This window comes from Eulemur rufifrons, chromosome 21 (genome assembly GCF_041146395.1).
Source record: "Eulemur rufifrons isolate Redbay chromosome 21, OSU_ERuf_1, whole genome shotgun sequence".
Taxonomy (NCBI): Eukaryota; Metazoa; Chordata; class Mammalia; order Primates; family Lemuridae; genus Eulemur; species Eulemur rufifrons.
Genome location: NC_091003.1, coordinates 25,997,156 through 26,012,919, shown reverse-complemented (window position 1 = coordinate 26,012,919; position 15,764 = coordinate 25,997,156). Strand labels below are relative to the sequence as shown.

General features: G+C 60.2%; 1 protein-coding gene across 9 annotated transcripts in view; it reads left to right on the top strand.

The window, feature by feature from the left end:
* Window positions 1–15,764, top strand: part of ARVCF (ARVCF delta catenin family member) — a 47,625-nt gene that overhangs the window by 15,561 nt on the left and 16,300 nt on the right. For 8 of the 9 annotated variants that reach the window (XR_011236522.1, XM_069496831.1, XM_069496826.1 and 5 more), the window contains one exon: window positions 12,468–12,695. Coding sequence is in view for 8 of the 9 variants with exons in the window: in XM_069496831.1 (XP_069352932.1) it covers window positions 12,486–12,695 (210 nt within the window). In the remaining variant the exon portion in view is untranslated. Of the gene's footprint in view, window positions 1–12,467; window positions 12,696–14,778; window positions 14,904–15,764 lie in introns of those variants that run through there. The other variant, XM_069496833.1, reaches the window with a different exon arrangement.

The window sequence follows — 15,764 nt, the reverse complement described above, 5'->3', positions numbered from 1 at the left end:
AGCTGGGACTACAGGCACCACCACACCTGGCTCATTTTTCTGTTTCTTGTAGAGACAGGGTCTAGCTCAGGCTGATCTTAAACTCCTGCCCTCAAGCGATCCTCCTGCTTCCACCTCCCAGAGTGCTAGGATTACAGGCTTGAGCTACTGTCCCCAACCCTTTTTGTTTCTTTTTCTTACCTAATTGCTCTGGATAAAACTTTCATTACTATGTTGAATGAAAGAGGTGAAAGCAGACATCCTTGTATTCTTCCCAATCTTATGAGAAAAGCTTTCAGTCTTTCATCGTTGAGTATGATGTTAGCTGTGGGCTTTTCATATATAGCTTTCATCATGTTGAGAAAGTTAGCTTCTCTTCCTGGTTTGAGTGCTTTTATCATGAAAGGGTCTTGAACTCTGTCAAATGTTTTTTCTGCATCCATTGACATGATTTTTTGTCCTCCTTAGTTCTGTTATTATGGCATATTATGTTGATTTATTTTTCATGTCAAACCATCCTTGCATTCCAGCAGTAAATCTCACTTGGTTGGGGTTTATAATCCTGTTTTGTGCTGCTGAATTCAGTTTGCGAGTGTTTTGTTTAGAATTTTTGCTCCAATATTCGTAAAGGTTCTTGGTCTTTACTTTTGTTTTCTTGCAGTGTCTTTGTCTTGCTTTGGTATCAGGGTAAGTTGAGCCTCATACAAAGAGGTAGGAAGTGTTCCTTCTTTCTAGTTTTTGGGAAAAGCTTGAGAAAGATTGGTGCTAATTCTTCTTTGAATTGGTAGAATTCACCAGTGAAACCATCTGGTCCTGGGCTTTTCTTTGCTCTGAGGTTTTTGATTACCAATTCAATCTCCTTACTAGTTGTAGGTCTGTCCAATTTTTTTTTTTTTCTTTATGATTCAGTCTTGGTAGGTTGTATGTTTCTAGGAACTAACCATTTCATCCAGGTTACCTAATTTGTTAGTACATAGTTGCTTACAGTATTCTGTTACAATCTTTTTGTATTAAAATATTATACAGGGAAAAGGAATACCAAAGCAAACAGGTTTTTGTTTTGTTTTGTGGTGTGGTTGTTATTTGGCTTGGCTGGACTTTTTTGTGCTTCTTGGAGTCACATCTAATCTGTTGCAGTCATCACTCGGCAGATCCAGGGATTTCCTGAGACAGCAAAATGCTCCCCACAGGTAGTTGACAGAGGACTGCCACAGACAACTGGAGCTGTCTTCATGCATTCAGAATCGCAGGCCCTTGCTGGAAAAATCAGTTCCACAAATCGCAGGTGCTGTTCCCTTGAGGGGCGTTGCCTTTGTGCCTGGTCTGCAGACTTCTCGGGAGCTCATGGTGGTGGCAGTCCCCAGGTTTGAATCCCCGCAGCACATGCACGGGATGCCTCGGGTGACCCAGGCCTATCAGACTCGTGAGTTTCTCTCCTCCTTGGTTCTTAAAGTGAAACTGCGTCTCTGGGTAGCGCAGGGATCTGGGTGCGATAGCTCCCTGCCTGAGGGAAAGCCATTGGCCATGTGAATGCAGAACCGTGGCTCTGAAAATCCGGAAACTTCACCATGAGGTTTCGTTAAGAAGTTTCAGAGTGAGGTTAACTTTTTTAAAGATCTCAAGGAGCCAGAAGAGGCGTTTGTTTTTACAAAGCTGTCGGCTCTTCCTTATGATAAAGGAGTGCCTGAGCCACGGGAGACGGCAGCCAGGCAGTGAGCAGCGGAGTGCTGGAGCCACCGCATGCAGGACAGTGGCCCTGCAGGGGTGTGGCCGCCAGTGGAGAGAATGACCTAGACTTCAGTGCAGCCAGCAGGTCAGGGCTGGGCAGGCCCTCTCTGCACCCTGAGCTGGACACAGCGCATTTGGGAGGCCAGAGGAGAGAGTGCTCGATGGGACCAAATTGCAAAGTGCCAGAGACAGACAGGTCCATGGTTTCCTGAGCTGTGTTTCGGGACAGATAGCTCACACCTGGCTCAGATTCCAGCCCCGGCATCAGCAGCCCTGCCGGAGGCTTTCCCGCGGAGGGTGGTTTCCAGCCATGCCCTGTTTCCTCTGGTTGGAGGAGCGTTGTCTGTCATTGTTCCTCTGGGAATTCCCATTATGTGAAGTTCGGCCCCTGCGCTCTGTCTGTCGGGGCTCCTGTCTGTCTGCTTTTCTCATTTTCCTCATTTTCTGCTGGCTTTAGAAGGACCATCTTGGATGTGACTCCTTCCACCTCATACTCTGCGGGGTCTCTGCGGCGCCCTGACTTCTGTTTATTGCCTTTACCTGGTTTCTGTTTCAGTCCCCGTGGGATCCCCATTGTTTGTGGCGGCTCCTTTTCATGACAGTCTGTACCCAGTTCAGTTGAACACCATCTTTGACCTCTGAGGACACCTATCAGCTATTCCGCAAAGGCATGCTAATAAGTGTACTAAGCGTGACTCAGTGGGAGGGCTCGGGGGTGCTGTGCGGCGTGCTCCTTCCCCCAGGTGGGTCTGTGTGAGCTCGGGGTCCACGGGCCCAGCCACTCCCATCGGTCTCAGAGGGACCTCGAGTGGGGATCAGAGGCAGAGGTCCCTTGCAAACTGCAGCGTTAGGGACAGGCTTGGCCAGGTCTCCAGGGCCTCAGCCCTGCCCAGTGTGCAGGACAGCAACAGGTTGGCCTAGGACGCTAACCCTCCCCTGGACCCACGCTGGCTGAGCGTGGAAGAGGCAGGACTGTGCTCCTTTGCTGAAAGGTGGTGGTGTCAGGCCTGTGTCGCGGGTGGTCCGGGCTGAGCTGGCTCCCAGGCAGGGAGAGATGGGGAGCAGCAAGGCCAGGTCCAGCTCTGGTTGTGGGAGGGAAGGGCTGTCCCTGGGGCCCTTGGCGCAGCCAGAGTTGGCCAGAGTCCACACAAGACTCTGGGGCAAGGGCAGATGGGAGGGTGTCTGGAGCCTCCCTGCCCATGACCGGTGTGTGGGGACAGAGTGGGCTCCGGTTCCCGCCCGGCTCAAGGGCGAGTCGCAAAGGCTCCGCCTGTGACACTAGGCTGGGAGAAGGGCGTGGTAAGGCGCACCTTTCCCCGGGGGTCTTGGGACTTCTGGGCGGACAGGCCATTGTGGTAGGAGGTGGTAGCTCTGCTCTTGCTGGGGCTCACCTGTCAGTGCTGTGTCCTGGCTTCTGTCCCTTCCAACACATGGGTGATGGCCGGGAAAGTGAAGCCATTTCCATGTCCAGGAGGTCGGAGGAGGCGTCCGTGGAGGCTGGGTTTGCACCTGTCTCACTGTCTCCTGGCTGCCCGTCGTTCCCTCCCCAGCCTGGACCCCTCTCTCCCGGAGCCTCACTGTCTGGCCCCCTCGGCCTCTCCGGCCTAACAGAGTCCCACCCAGACCCTCACACTTAAGGTCCCGGCTCCTTCCCTCCAGCCGCCTGGCCACAACCCTGCAGCCATTGGACTCGCCATTCACCTGCGCTCACATCCACACTGTCCTGGACCGGGTGGCCCATCCACCGCAGCAGCCTCCCCGTGGGCCGCCCTGCCTCTGCCGTGGCCGCTGGAGGGTCCCCGCCTCCACCCTGCACCCGCAGGCGTCAGCAGAGAGCGAGAATGCCCAGAGACGAGAGACGGGAGGGGTGAGGCAAGGATCTCCGTGGGGGTTGTGGGGGTGCTTGCTGACTCGGCACTGCCATGTCGGGGGTGGCCCCTGGCCCTGCGCCCTGGTACCCGTGTGGATTTGCCCACAAAAGGACGGATCTCTCCTGGGGCCAGCACTGCCTCGTACTGCTGCAGGGGCTGGTGACCCCCCCTCCCCCAGGGGCTTAGTTAGCAAAGCTGCTGTGGGTCAGACCAAGGTCGCTCGGGGAGGGCCTCCCGGGCCGGGCGCCCAGCAGGCAGGGGTGCTGCCAAGTATCTGGTCAGCAGCAGTCAGGGTGGGCAGGGACCCTCAGGCCAAGGCAGGGTGGGGCTCCAGGGCTGGGGCTGCTGGGATGTGGCCTGGTGCCTCTGCCTCCCTGCTGTGGGACTGGAGCGTGGATGGGGTAGCTGTGCTGGGAGGAGTCTGCACCAGGTCCCTGTCACCGTGCCTGGACCCACGTTGTCCTCAGGGTCCGTTTCCCTGGCCCTGGAAGAAGCTAGTCTGTGGTGAGGTTCCCTGTTGTCCAGGCCTGTCCTGGGCGTGTGGCTGCAGCAAGGCTGCCCCAGGCTGCTCAGCCGGGCAGGCAGGGAATATGGGGCCACCTGCTGCAGGGGCCAGAGGAGCAAGGGGACAGTAAGCCAGGGGCAGGGGGTGCAGACGCTGGGGCCAGTCTCCTCGCCACACCTCCTGCCGTCTACCCACAGCCCTGCCTGCCGCCCACTGAGGGCTGCTTGCCCCAGTTCCTGCTGGGCACTGTCCCTGCAGGCGTCCCAGGCGTTTCACATCAGGCCACAGTCCCCTGCTGCCAATGCCATTTTCCACTTCTCTACACAGAGTGTGTTCCTTGTCAAAATGACGGGAGAAAGTGGGAAGTCCCCCAGCTCTGGCCGAGAGCCACTCCGGGGACCCTTCCACAGGCAGCTGGGTGGGCAGTGCTGGGTCCTGGCCCCGAGCCACCATCTTCTCCCGCGCCGGCATCCTTGTCTCTGCAGCCAGGAGGGGGCTGGGCTGGGGGCCCTGCCTCACCCCCAGAGGTTCTTTAGTCACAGGCTCCCAGGGGCTGCACTCCCACCGCCCCTCAAAGGGGCTTTGTGTCACCACAAAGAGTCTCTGTCCTTCTGGAGAAGCCTGGGTGTTGCCATGGTAATGGAGGGGCTGGGAAGAGGGGGTCCACCCCACTGTCTGCAGGGGAAAAGGCGTTCCAGGCTAGGGCACCGTGTGCACAGGCCAGCGGCCAGCATGGCTACTGCTGCACCTGCCCAGCTGCGGCCCCTCAGCCTTGCTGGACAGCTGTCCCTGAGGGCCTTGGTGGGGGCCTTGGGGCATTGGGGCATTGGTAGGGGCAGGGCTCCCATACCCTGGGCCTGTCCACCTCTGGTCCTAGCCTGGCCGGGAGCCTCAGACCCTCCTCAGGAATGCTTTGGTCCCTGCCTACCCACAGTGAGGGCTGGGACCCAGCAGACCCCACCTCCACTGCTCCTGTTCGCCCCGAGGCAGCGGGTCAGCCGTGCAGGTGCCTTGCAGGCTGCTGGTGCTTGTCTCGGGGGCGATGGAGGCATCGGTCTGGCCACCACCGCCTGTGCCCTCCCCTCTGTGGGCTCCCCCATGCTCACAGGTGCCATGCTTCTCCTTGAGGGTGCAGTGGGTGGGCTGAGCCTGCAACGGAGAGGAGGCTGCCCTGGCAGCCCCCATGGCCCTCCCTGCCTGTAGCTTCGCAGCCGCTGGGGCTGCCTTGGAGGAGGTGGGTCCTCACTGCCTGCCCCCCGACCCTCGGAGCCTGCAAGCGTCACTTCCAGGCACAGTTGTGGCTGGAGTCTGGGTCAGGCACAGGAGGGGCATTGACAGGGTGCCCTGAATCCCAGCCTGGGGCCCCAGGGATTCCTGTCCACCTTATCCCCAGTGTCCTCACAGAGGGTTTCAAAGGGTGCCACCGCTGGTGTGGGGCAGTAGGAGTCTGTGACCTGTTCCATAGGGAATCTCAGGCCCAGACCCTTTCGGGGGCTCCAGTATCAGTTCTCTGTGGCTCTGGCCTCCCACGGAGCAGGGACAGCTGCTGGGGCATTCACCTGCTTGCCTGCCCAGCCACCACGTCCCAGCTGCAGTCATCAGGCTTCTTGTCCTCTGAGTTCCTGAGTGCGGGGCCTGGGCCTGCCCAGACCGCAGGCTGCCCAGCCCCCGGCGCCTGGAGCTTTGACCTGACTGTGGCCTGCTGCGTCAGCCCCCCACAGCCCCAGGTCCCCAGGGGCTGACCAGTGCTGCCTCGCTCCTGGCTGCCCTTGGCCTGGGCACCCCATTAGTGCAGGGCCAGAGCCCCATGGGAAGAGGCACCCCCAGAGTGTTCTCCCTGCACATGGGAGTTGGGTGCCATGGGTGACTGTGTGGACATGCGGGGGGGCAGGAGGTGCTCACTGAGTGGCCATCTCTGTCCCCCCTCCGTGGCGTCTCATCTACTGGGGAAATCTTATTTCCAGGCTGAATCTGATTACGGCTCTCCTGGCTGCCTGAAGATCTCACTGCCTCCGCCGGTTGGCAGGAGGGTGGGCACAGCCCTGGGCCCAGCTGGCTTCATTCCCTGGCCTCCAGGCATGCTTGTTTGTCCCCCAGGTGGGGCGAGCATCGGCTTTTTCCCTTTCTTACCCAGGTTCTGATCACACCAGTGGCACACACTACTCCCAGCACTAGGGCCCCCCGGCCACTGCAGGGACCTCCAGTCATTTTCTTGCACATGTGTGCGCAAGTGTGCACACCAGCCCTTCCACGCCTCCCGCATCTCCTGTTTATGTCCTTTCACCCACTTCCAGTTGGGGTTCTGGTTTTCTCTTAGTGATTTGTAGGAGCACCCTGTAGGTTGAGTCTGTCACTTTATTGTTGGACATTATGAATGTTTGATCCCAACATGCTGATTGCCTTTCGGTTTTCTTTGTGGTTTCTTTCTCTGTCATGGAAAATCCCAAACACACGAAACTTTATAAAGAGACTCGTGTGATGGGCTCCATGCACCCCGCACCAGCCTCCACTGTGCTGAAGTCACGGTCCAGAAGTGACACTGGCACCCATCATTCTATCAAAATGCTCACTGCGCATGTTGCTGCAAAGGCGCTCATTTAAAAACATGACCGTCTTACGTGGCACTTCCTTTTGGACGTGGAGGAATGTTTTATGCTCAGAGTCACGCTAGCACCTTTTTCCTTGGTGGTTCCTTCCGTTGTTAAACGCTGAGAACAGCCGTTCCCAGCCCAGGCACTGCAAGCTGGGCATTGCCTGTGAGTGACTGTGGCCTGGCACAGGTACACGTGGACGCCACCCTGTGTGAGCCCCAGTCCCCCTGTGCCAGCCCTATCCCTGGCCTGGGCACAGTGTCCAGCCCTGGGGGCTTGGCCAGACGCCGTCCCTGAGGCTTTGGGCAGCATCTGAACACAGCAGGGCGACAGGGCAGAGGCCTGGCCTTCCAGGGTGGGGAGCAAGCTCTGTGTGCTGGCAGCTCCCACACTGTCCCCCCAGACCGAGAGTGGGCTCTGGCGCCATGGGGCCTGGGTTCAACTCCTCTGGGACCACTTCCTGGCACCCTTGCCCTTCTGGGTGGGTAGAGTGTGGGGTGGGCAGTGGGAGGAGGTTTTTATGGGCACCAGTTCCCCTGTCCCTGTGGGGGCAGGGGCAGCCTGGCCATGCTCTGCTGGGTGGAGCTAGGGCCCCTCCTCCGCAGGCCTGACCCTTAGGAAATTCCTCTAATTCCTCAACCCAGATTGGACTCAGGCCCCATAATTTGATTTTCCAGAGCAGGGCTCTGGCTGGACTCCTCCTGAGGAGGAATGTCTGGGTCAGCAAGACGACATCAAATGTCAGTTTGATTTCAGGGGGAACATTCAGCTTCCACCGCAGGCTCCTCCAACTGTGCCTTCACTTTCCCGACAGAGCGAGTGTTGACCACGGTTGGCCTCCAGGGCCAGGATGCCGGGGCTTCCTCCTCCAAGTGCCCACCCAGCCCCACAGCCCACTCTGTTCCCCCTCATCCACTCCTGCATCCACCCAGCTCTGGCCTTCTGTCCACCAATCCCTGCTGTCTGCACCCACCCTGAGCCACCTGTCTGTCTACCCTCCAGCTGGCCCCATCCTCTCCCCCTCCAATCACTCCCATCCTCCACCCTCCAGCTGCCCCCATCCTCTCATAACCACTGGCTCACCCTTCTGTCCACACTCATGCTTCACTCACCTCTGCCGCCTTCTATGCAGCCACCATTCTCCCTCCATCCTTCCATCCTCTCACCTGTTCACCACAGACCACCATCCCCACCCCATCCCCCACCTACCCTTCCATCCGTCCACCCATCTGTCCATCCATCTCCCATCTGCCATCTGCCTTCATCCGTCCACCCATCTGTCCATCCATCCATCCCCCATCTACCTTCATCCATCCACCCATCTGTCCATCCATCTCCCATCCCCCATCTGCCTTCCATCCATCCACCCATCTGTCCATCCGTCCATCCCCCATCTGCCTTCCATCCATCCACCCATGTGTCCGTCCATCTCCCATCCCCCATCTGCCTTCATCCATCCACCCATGTGTCCATCCATCTCCCATCCCCCATCTGCCTTCCATCCATCCACCCATCTGTCCATCCGTCCATCCCCCATCTGCCTTCCATCCATCCACCCATGTGTCCGTCCATCTCCCATCCCCCATCTGCCTTCATCCATCCACCCATGTGTCCATCCATCTCCCATCCCCCATCTGCCTTCATCCATCCACCCATGTGTCCATCCATCTCCCATCCCCCATCTACCTTCATCCATCCACTCATGTGTCCATCCATCTCCCATCCCCCATCTACCTTCCATCCATCCACTCATGTGTCCATCCATCTCCCATCCCCCATGTGCCTTCCATCCATCCACCCATCTGTCTATCCATCTCCCATCCCCCATCTGCCTTCATCCATCCACTCATGTGTCCATCCATCTCCCATCCCCCATGTGCCTTCCATCCATCCACCCATCTGTCTATCCATCTCCCATCTCCCATCTACCTTCATCCATCCACTCATGTGTCCATCCATCTCCCATCCCCCATGTGCCTTCCATCCATCCACTCATGTGTCCATCCATCTCCCATCCCCCATGTGCCTTCCATCCATCCACCCATGTGTCCATCCATCTCCCATCCCCCATCTACCTTCCATCCATCCACCCACCTGTCCATCCATCTCCCATCCCCCATCTGCCTTCCATCCATCCACCCATGTGTCCATCCATCTCTCATCTGCCTTCCATCCATCCACCCATCTGTCCATCCATCTCCCATCCCCCATCTGCCTTCATCCATCCACCCATGTGTCCATCCATCTCCCATCCCCCATGTGCCTTCCATCCATCCACCCATGTGTCCATCCATCCATCCACCCATCTGTCCATCCATCTCCCATCCCCCATCTACCTTCCATCCATCCACCCATCTGTCCATCCATCTCCCATCCCCCATGTGCCTTCCATCCATCCACTCATGTGTCCATCTGTCCATCCCCCATCTGCCTTCCATCCATCCACCTATCTACCTTCTATCCATCCACCCATCTGTCCATCCATCCATCCCCCATCTACCTTCCATCCATCCACCTATCTACTTTCTATCCGTCCACCCATCCATCCCCTATCTACCTTCCATGCATCCACCCATCTGTCCATCCATCTCCCATCACCCATCTACTTTCCATGCATCCACCCATCTGTCCATGCAGCTCCCATCCCCCATGTGCTTTCCATGCATCCATCATCCCCTAACTACCTTTCCATCCATCTTCCATCTGTTGTCCATCTACCTACCCTTCCTTCTGTCCGTCTCCACCCCCATGGTGGCTTACTCTTCCCCTGGAGGCCTCTGTGCCTCTTGCTCCTCTGCCCTGGCCCCCATTGCCAGCAGGGTGTGGAAACCCTGGGAGAGTCTCTGGGCTGACACCACCTGCAGTGGGTGAGTGGCCAGTTTCCACTGTTGCTGGGTCTGGGATATCATTTTGTTTTGCAGTTTATTTTTTCAGAGTTTAATCCCAGGCTCAACCTTCCCAGCCCCTCTCCAGGTTGCTGATGTTCTTTGGCCTTCACATGGGGTGTCCCATGGACCTCGAGTCTGGTCATGCTTGAGGCGTGCAGTGTCGTGTCTGTCTTATTGCTGAGTCAGCTCCTGGGGCGGGCGTTTCGTAAGCATCAGCCTCCTTGAGTCAGTGTGATGCTGGTTGCTGACTCTGGGTGGGGTTGTGGGGGGGTCCCACTGGCAGGCAGGTGAGTCCACAGAGGAGATCCAGGGCCCGCCTAGGCCTCACAGCAGAGCTCTTTTCTGTGTGCCCCCCAACCCCCAGGATAGGCAGCTGGGAAAAATGTCTTTGAAGTCCCGTGGTGGATCTTAAAAATTCATGAACATTTTGCCTTCCATGACACCACGTATTTGTGTTAGTATTGAGTTACCAACTGAAAAGCTGTTCTGCGGTTCTGGGCTGGGTCACCTGTGTCAACACATGCTCCTGTGCGTGGGCCGGGGGCTGCTGTGTCGGGAAGTGGGCTGGGGCCTTCCCTGCTCTGCCTAGATGTCACCTTGGGCTGCTCTCTGCAGCTGATCTGCAGCTTGCAGGGCTCAGGGCATCCTCCTGCTGGGGCAGACGTGGCTCTCCTGTGAGTGGCTGCTGGGATCTTCCCTCGAGCTAGCCAGTGTTTCAGGATGTCACCTGGGAGACACGCAGTTATTTTGTCCCAGCTGAGCTGAATTGGGCAGTGGAAAGGTCAGTATGGAGTGGGCCTGGCCACCTTCTCAATGTGGCCTCAGAATTCCGGGTCCCCAGCCAGCCCCCAGCTGGAGCCAGTGGGCCCCCTTCAGGGTGGCCCTCCCTGGACCCCAGAGCTGGGGCATGCTGGAGGGGCTCACGGCAGGGAAGCTGTCCCCAGGCCTGGTCCTGCTGGATGGGGGTGGGGGAGCACAGTGTGGGTGAAACCAGAGGAAGGGGGAAGCCAGACATGGGCAGGAACCCACGTCTCTGCACAGGGAGGGAGGTAAGCCACCTCTTGTCCACATGGCCACCAGCTGCCCTGTGGTCCTGATCATTGCCACCTAGGGAGAGTGTCCCATTCCCTTCTGGCCCTCGGTTCTGAGGTTCAGCTGAGACAGGCAGATGCTGCAGACAAGACTCGGCTGAGGGCTTGGGTGAGCTGGCTCCTGCCACCCTGGACCCTGCCTCGCCCACCAGCAGGTCCAGTCTGTGCACTCACAAGGCCGAGTGTCTACACCAGGGCCGGGGCCCGTGGGTGGGCAGCGACGGGTGTGTACAGGAGGGCTGCGTGATCACGGTGTGCCCATGGTCCTACAGCTTGTCTCTTTACTCCCTGGTATCCAGAGGACCCAGTCTGCACACTTCATCCCTGCAGTGCCTCCCCTGCCCTCGGGAGTTTGGTTTGTTCTTCCCGCTGTGGCTGACTTAGCAGCTCCTCTGCCCCACCAGCTTCCCTGCAAGGACACGTTGGCAGTTTAATTTGTGTGACAGGTGCAGGGAAAGCAGAGAGCAGCTTTGGGGCATATGCTGGCCTCTTGCCCTCGCTGGGCCTCAGTTTCCCTAGCTGTTACAGTGGGGCTGGGCTCCATGGTGCCCCTTCACGACTCGGAGGTGCACCCATGCCCCCAGACTGAGTCACCCATGCCCCTAGACTGAGTCCGTGACCCTGCCAGCACTGGCGTGACTCAGCCCAGCCTGGCTTCTCCTCTTCAGGGCTCTGTCCTTGCAGCTGCCTCCCTCTGGGCCAGTGGACAGCACTGCCGGCCCCTTGTGTTGGTGCAAGGGCCAGGAGTGCATGCAGTTGGCCTCAGAGCGCTGGAGGGGACTGGCCTGGAGGAGGCCTTGAGCGGCGCCAGGCACTGGGCCATACTCACTGAGCTCCAGGTAGTGGGGCCGCGTGGCCCACACCCCGCGTGCTGCTGGGAGCCTAGGCCTGAGCTCCGCATACTTGTCCTGCTTCTTTTGCTCATGAAAAATAAACAGGCTGCACAGCCAGGGAGCCAGCAGCAGGGAAAGAGCTGGCTTGTCACTGCAGCTGCCAATCCCCTGCCTGCCCCACCTGCTCCCCTGGGGCTCTGGGGCCTCCCGGGGCAGTGCCAGGGCCCAGCCAGCCTGACCTTGCCCCATCGCTGGGCCTCAGACGCTCGGGCCCTGCCCTCCTCTGCTGGATCAGGCGTCACACACTGGCCACTTCCAGGCTTGGGGTCTCTGACAGCCCCAACCAGAACCTCAGCCAGGCTTGTCGTCGGTGTCCTATCCGCCCCTGGAGCAGACACTGCCCTTGCTCCTGGCCAGTGCTGCTCGGAGCCCTGAGGCTGTGGTCACCTCAAATCTGCCTGGATGTCCCAGGCACCTGGAGGCAGTGGAGCTGCTTCTCACTCCCTGCTGGCTGCCCACACTGGCCCTGCCACATGCACAGGCTGTGTGGCCATGCACGGTCCCCTACCCTCTCTGGGCCCTGGCATCCATTTCTGTGAGATGGGACTGGGTGCCCTGTGAGATTGGGATGAGTTGGCAGAGGGCCTGGGCAGCAGTGAGCACTCGTCACGCCAGCCCTTCCTGCCCTTCCCAGGGTGCTCCGAGATGCCCAGTGCTGTGGTTCTGCTGGGCCTGGCAGGAGGTGGAGGAGCCAGGTCAGAGCCCCAGGCCCCACAGGGAGTGAGCTGGCGGCTTCCGGCCAGCCTCGGATTAATGGCTTTTAATTTAGAATTTAATCAATGCGGCTTCTCTCCAGAGAGCTGGATGCTGTGGTCTGGGAGTAAGTTGTCTGATCTGTGCGTGGGGTGGGCAGGGGGCCTGCAGTGGGCTTGCCCGGCCGCTGCCCCGCCCTACCTTGAGCTTGCTCTGCTTTGCCCACAGCTGGCAGGCGCCCTGGTCATGGAGGACTGCAACGTGCACTCGGCCGCCAGCATCCTGGCTTCGGTGAAGGAGCAGGAAGCCCGCTTCGAGCGGCTGACGCGAGCACTGGAGCAGGAGCGGCGCCATGTTGCCCTGCAGCTGGAACGTGCCCAGCAGCCGGGTGTGGGCAGTGGTGGCGTGGGCAGTGGGCAGCCCCTGCCGATGGCCTGGCAACAACTGGTCCTGCAGGTAACAGCCTAGTGACTTGGGGAGGGTGAAAACAGCCAGGTGGAGAAGCATTCAAGGGGTCCTGGTGGACCACAAGCCAGCATGCATTGCTTATTGCAAGACCTGCTGGGGCTTCTGGGGAGGAAAGGAAAATGGGATCCCAAGGGTGTTTGAGGGTTCGTCCACCCATCCATGAGATAATGCACAATGCACAGGCCAGCATGGGTACACAGTCAAAGCCGAATTAATGTTTTCAGAGGACCCCAGACCCATTGGGGAGCCCTCTTTCCAAGTCCCTGATACTGAGATGCCTCCAGTGCGCCTGGGTGCTGAGGCCACCCCCACAGCTGCCAGACTCCAGACATTGCCAAGGGTGAAGTTTGTACCCCCAAATTGAGGAGGGAAGCAGAACAGCCCAATTGGGCCGCGTGGGGACATTGGCAGCCAGTGACCCTGAGGCTGCCCCTCAGGCACCGGAGTGCTCAGTCCAGCCCTCCCAGACCGGAACCGGCTCTGTTCTCCAGCCCACCAACAGGCAGTGTGGGAGGACAACAGCACCCTGGCCGGCGCCCTGGCGGAAAGATTTTCCCACAGCCTGGAGCTGCCCCGACCTCAAGGATGAGGACTGCCAGACCTCGGCCACTGCCTGTCCCCCGCTTCCCCCCCCCCCCGCCTTGATTTATGTATTCCCAGGGCTGCAGCTGAACTGGCCAGGCTGGCAGGGATGCCGGGGGCGGGGGGCCACATTGGGTTGGCCAGGCCCAGCCGCCTCATGCCGGACCTGCTGCCCAGGGTGATCTCAGCAGGAAGTGCCTGGTGGCCTACCTGTGAGCCACAGGCGCAGAGCCAGGGCTGAGGTGGGGGAGCTGGGGCAGGGGTGCTGCTGCTGTGCCCGCTGGGCTGCCACCTGCCCTGCATGCTCCAGCGGGAAGGGTCCCCTCCTCCAGATACCCAGCTGGAGCAGGGCTGACCCCCAACCGGGGGGAGGGGCACCAGCAGGGGACTTGCCTGAGGCTCAGCCAGGGTGGGTATGTGGCCGGGCACTAGCAGCTGGTGAAATTGAGAAGACAGAACGAGCTTAAGCATGAGATCCGAGCCACCTTTCCCTGGGGGAGTGTTCCGGTCCTCCTCCGCGTTGCCCTGGGCGGCTGCACACAGGGCTGCCCTGGATGGAAAATGCGCGAGGCCAGCGGTCAGGGCAGTTCACCCTGTGCAGGTGGGGAAACTGAGGCTCACGGGCACACAGTGGGCACCCAGAGTCTTGGGCATGCTGGCCTGTGTCCGTGGCACATCGTGGCAGCAGACAGTGGCCCCAGGAGAGGCTCAGTTTCTGAGTGGGGTCTGGGAGAAGTGGGTAGCAGCCCCTTCTCTTGCCGCACCTGCTGAGCCTTCCTGGCCTGGTCCCAGCTCTTTTCATCTCAGAAACTCTTTTCCTAGTTCATGATGCTAACCCAAGAAGGTGGCCCCAGCCTTGCCCCTCCCCCTTCCATTGTCCCCCAGCAGAGCCAGACACCCCACACATTCACTACAGGCTGGGGGCAGAGTGGGGTGCACCCTGGGTTTCTGTGCCTCCATGGGGAGCACCCAAGATACAAAACGGGTATCTGCAGTCCCCATTGAGCTGCGTGGGGGACAGTTCTTGGAGCCCTGTTCTGGGTGGGGGCTGGGCAGGGGTCCGAGGCGGGACCTTGCAGCACCGACATTGCCATGACTCCTGTCTGGTTGGGCTCCTTCTCACAGCCGGGAGGAGAGCGTTTTGTGCCTGTGAGGGTGCCTTGCGCTCTGTCCGTCACTACACTGGCCCCTGCCCTGCAGGAACTCAGTTTCCCCAACTCTACAGGCGGAGGGGCGTGTGTGCACATTTACCAGGCGCAAAGCGAGGCCTGGGAAAGAGGACTTGGCTAAGGTCACTCTTGGGAAAATGTCACCCCTGCCGCCAGGAGGTCTGAGGCCCCCGGAGCCAGGGCGGGGGCCTTGGGGGAGCCCCTGGCCCGGCCCCGCCCGCGCCGTAGGGCGGGACCCGGCGCCCGCCCCGCCCGCCTGGGCGCGGCCCCGGCCGATTGGCTGCTGGGCGCGACCGCGCCAGGGCCGCCCCGCGGGGACCGAGTCCGCGGAGCCGAGCCCGAGCGGCCGAGGCGCCGGAGCCGAGCCCGGTCCAGCCGCCGGCGCCGCCACCGCGGCTGGCCCGCGCCCCCGAGCCCAGGCCTGATGCCGGCCGAACTCAGACAGGTTGGAGGGAACTTGGCTGGGGGGGGCGGGTGCTGGCCCGGGACGAGCAGCGGGGGTCAGGATGCCGGCCAGCCTCGGGGGACCCGCTTTTGTTCTTCAGAGCCGCTGGCCCAAGGCAGCTCTTGTCTGCCTCCCACCCACCCCGCTATGGCAAGCTGGGTGGAGTGGCAGGGTGAAGAGCTGCCCCCAGGGTGCAAAAGGCGGCAGGGTGCACCGGCGAGCAGGGAGGGGCCTCTGGGTCTGGGCGTGAGTCCCCCCCAGCAGAGCGACCCTGCCCGTGTGGAGCGGGCAGGGACCCGGGTGGGCGCATCCCGGTCAGCTCGGGACAGGTGCCGGTGGAGGAGGGGGGGCAGGGCCTTCCTGAGCAGTTCCTCTCTGTGCAGGAGTGAGGCTGAGTCTGGAGAGGGAAGCCCGCTAGGCCTCCTGCTCCCTGGGGTCTTCCTCCCCGCCCCTCCCCGCCCCCGTGTGGACTCTGGGGACTCGGAGCTTCCAGAGCTTTCATGGAAGCCCTCTCTGCGCATGTGAGGGGAGGGGTGGAGGCTGGCCCTGCCCACGTGTAGATGGAGGAGGGGGTCTCCAAGGAAAACCCAGGCCCTCTGCCTCCCCAAACCAAGGGGGACTGGAAGGCAAGGGGCAGCCTGCACTCTGCTCAGAGGGGGGCCAGATTCAATAACAGGCAGGGAAACCGAGGTGGAGCAAAGGGGAGACCACCCCAGACGCCCTGTGGTGGGAGGCAGGTCTCCCAGACACCTACCTACTTGGGCAGGCAGGTTCCTGCCTGTTGTATAGTCCTGGTGTGACCCCCAGGGGCCCAGCGCTGCCCCAGAGATGGAGGGGCTGGTTGGGGGGAGTCACAATCAC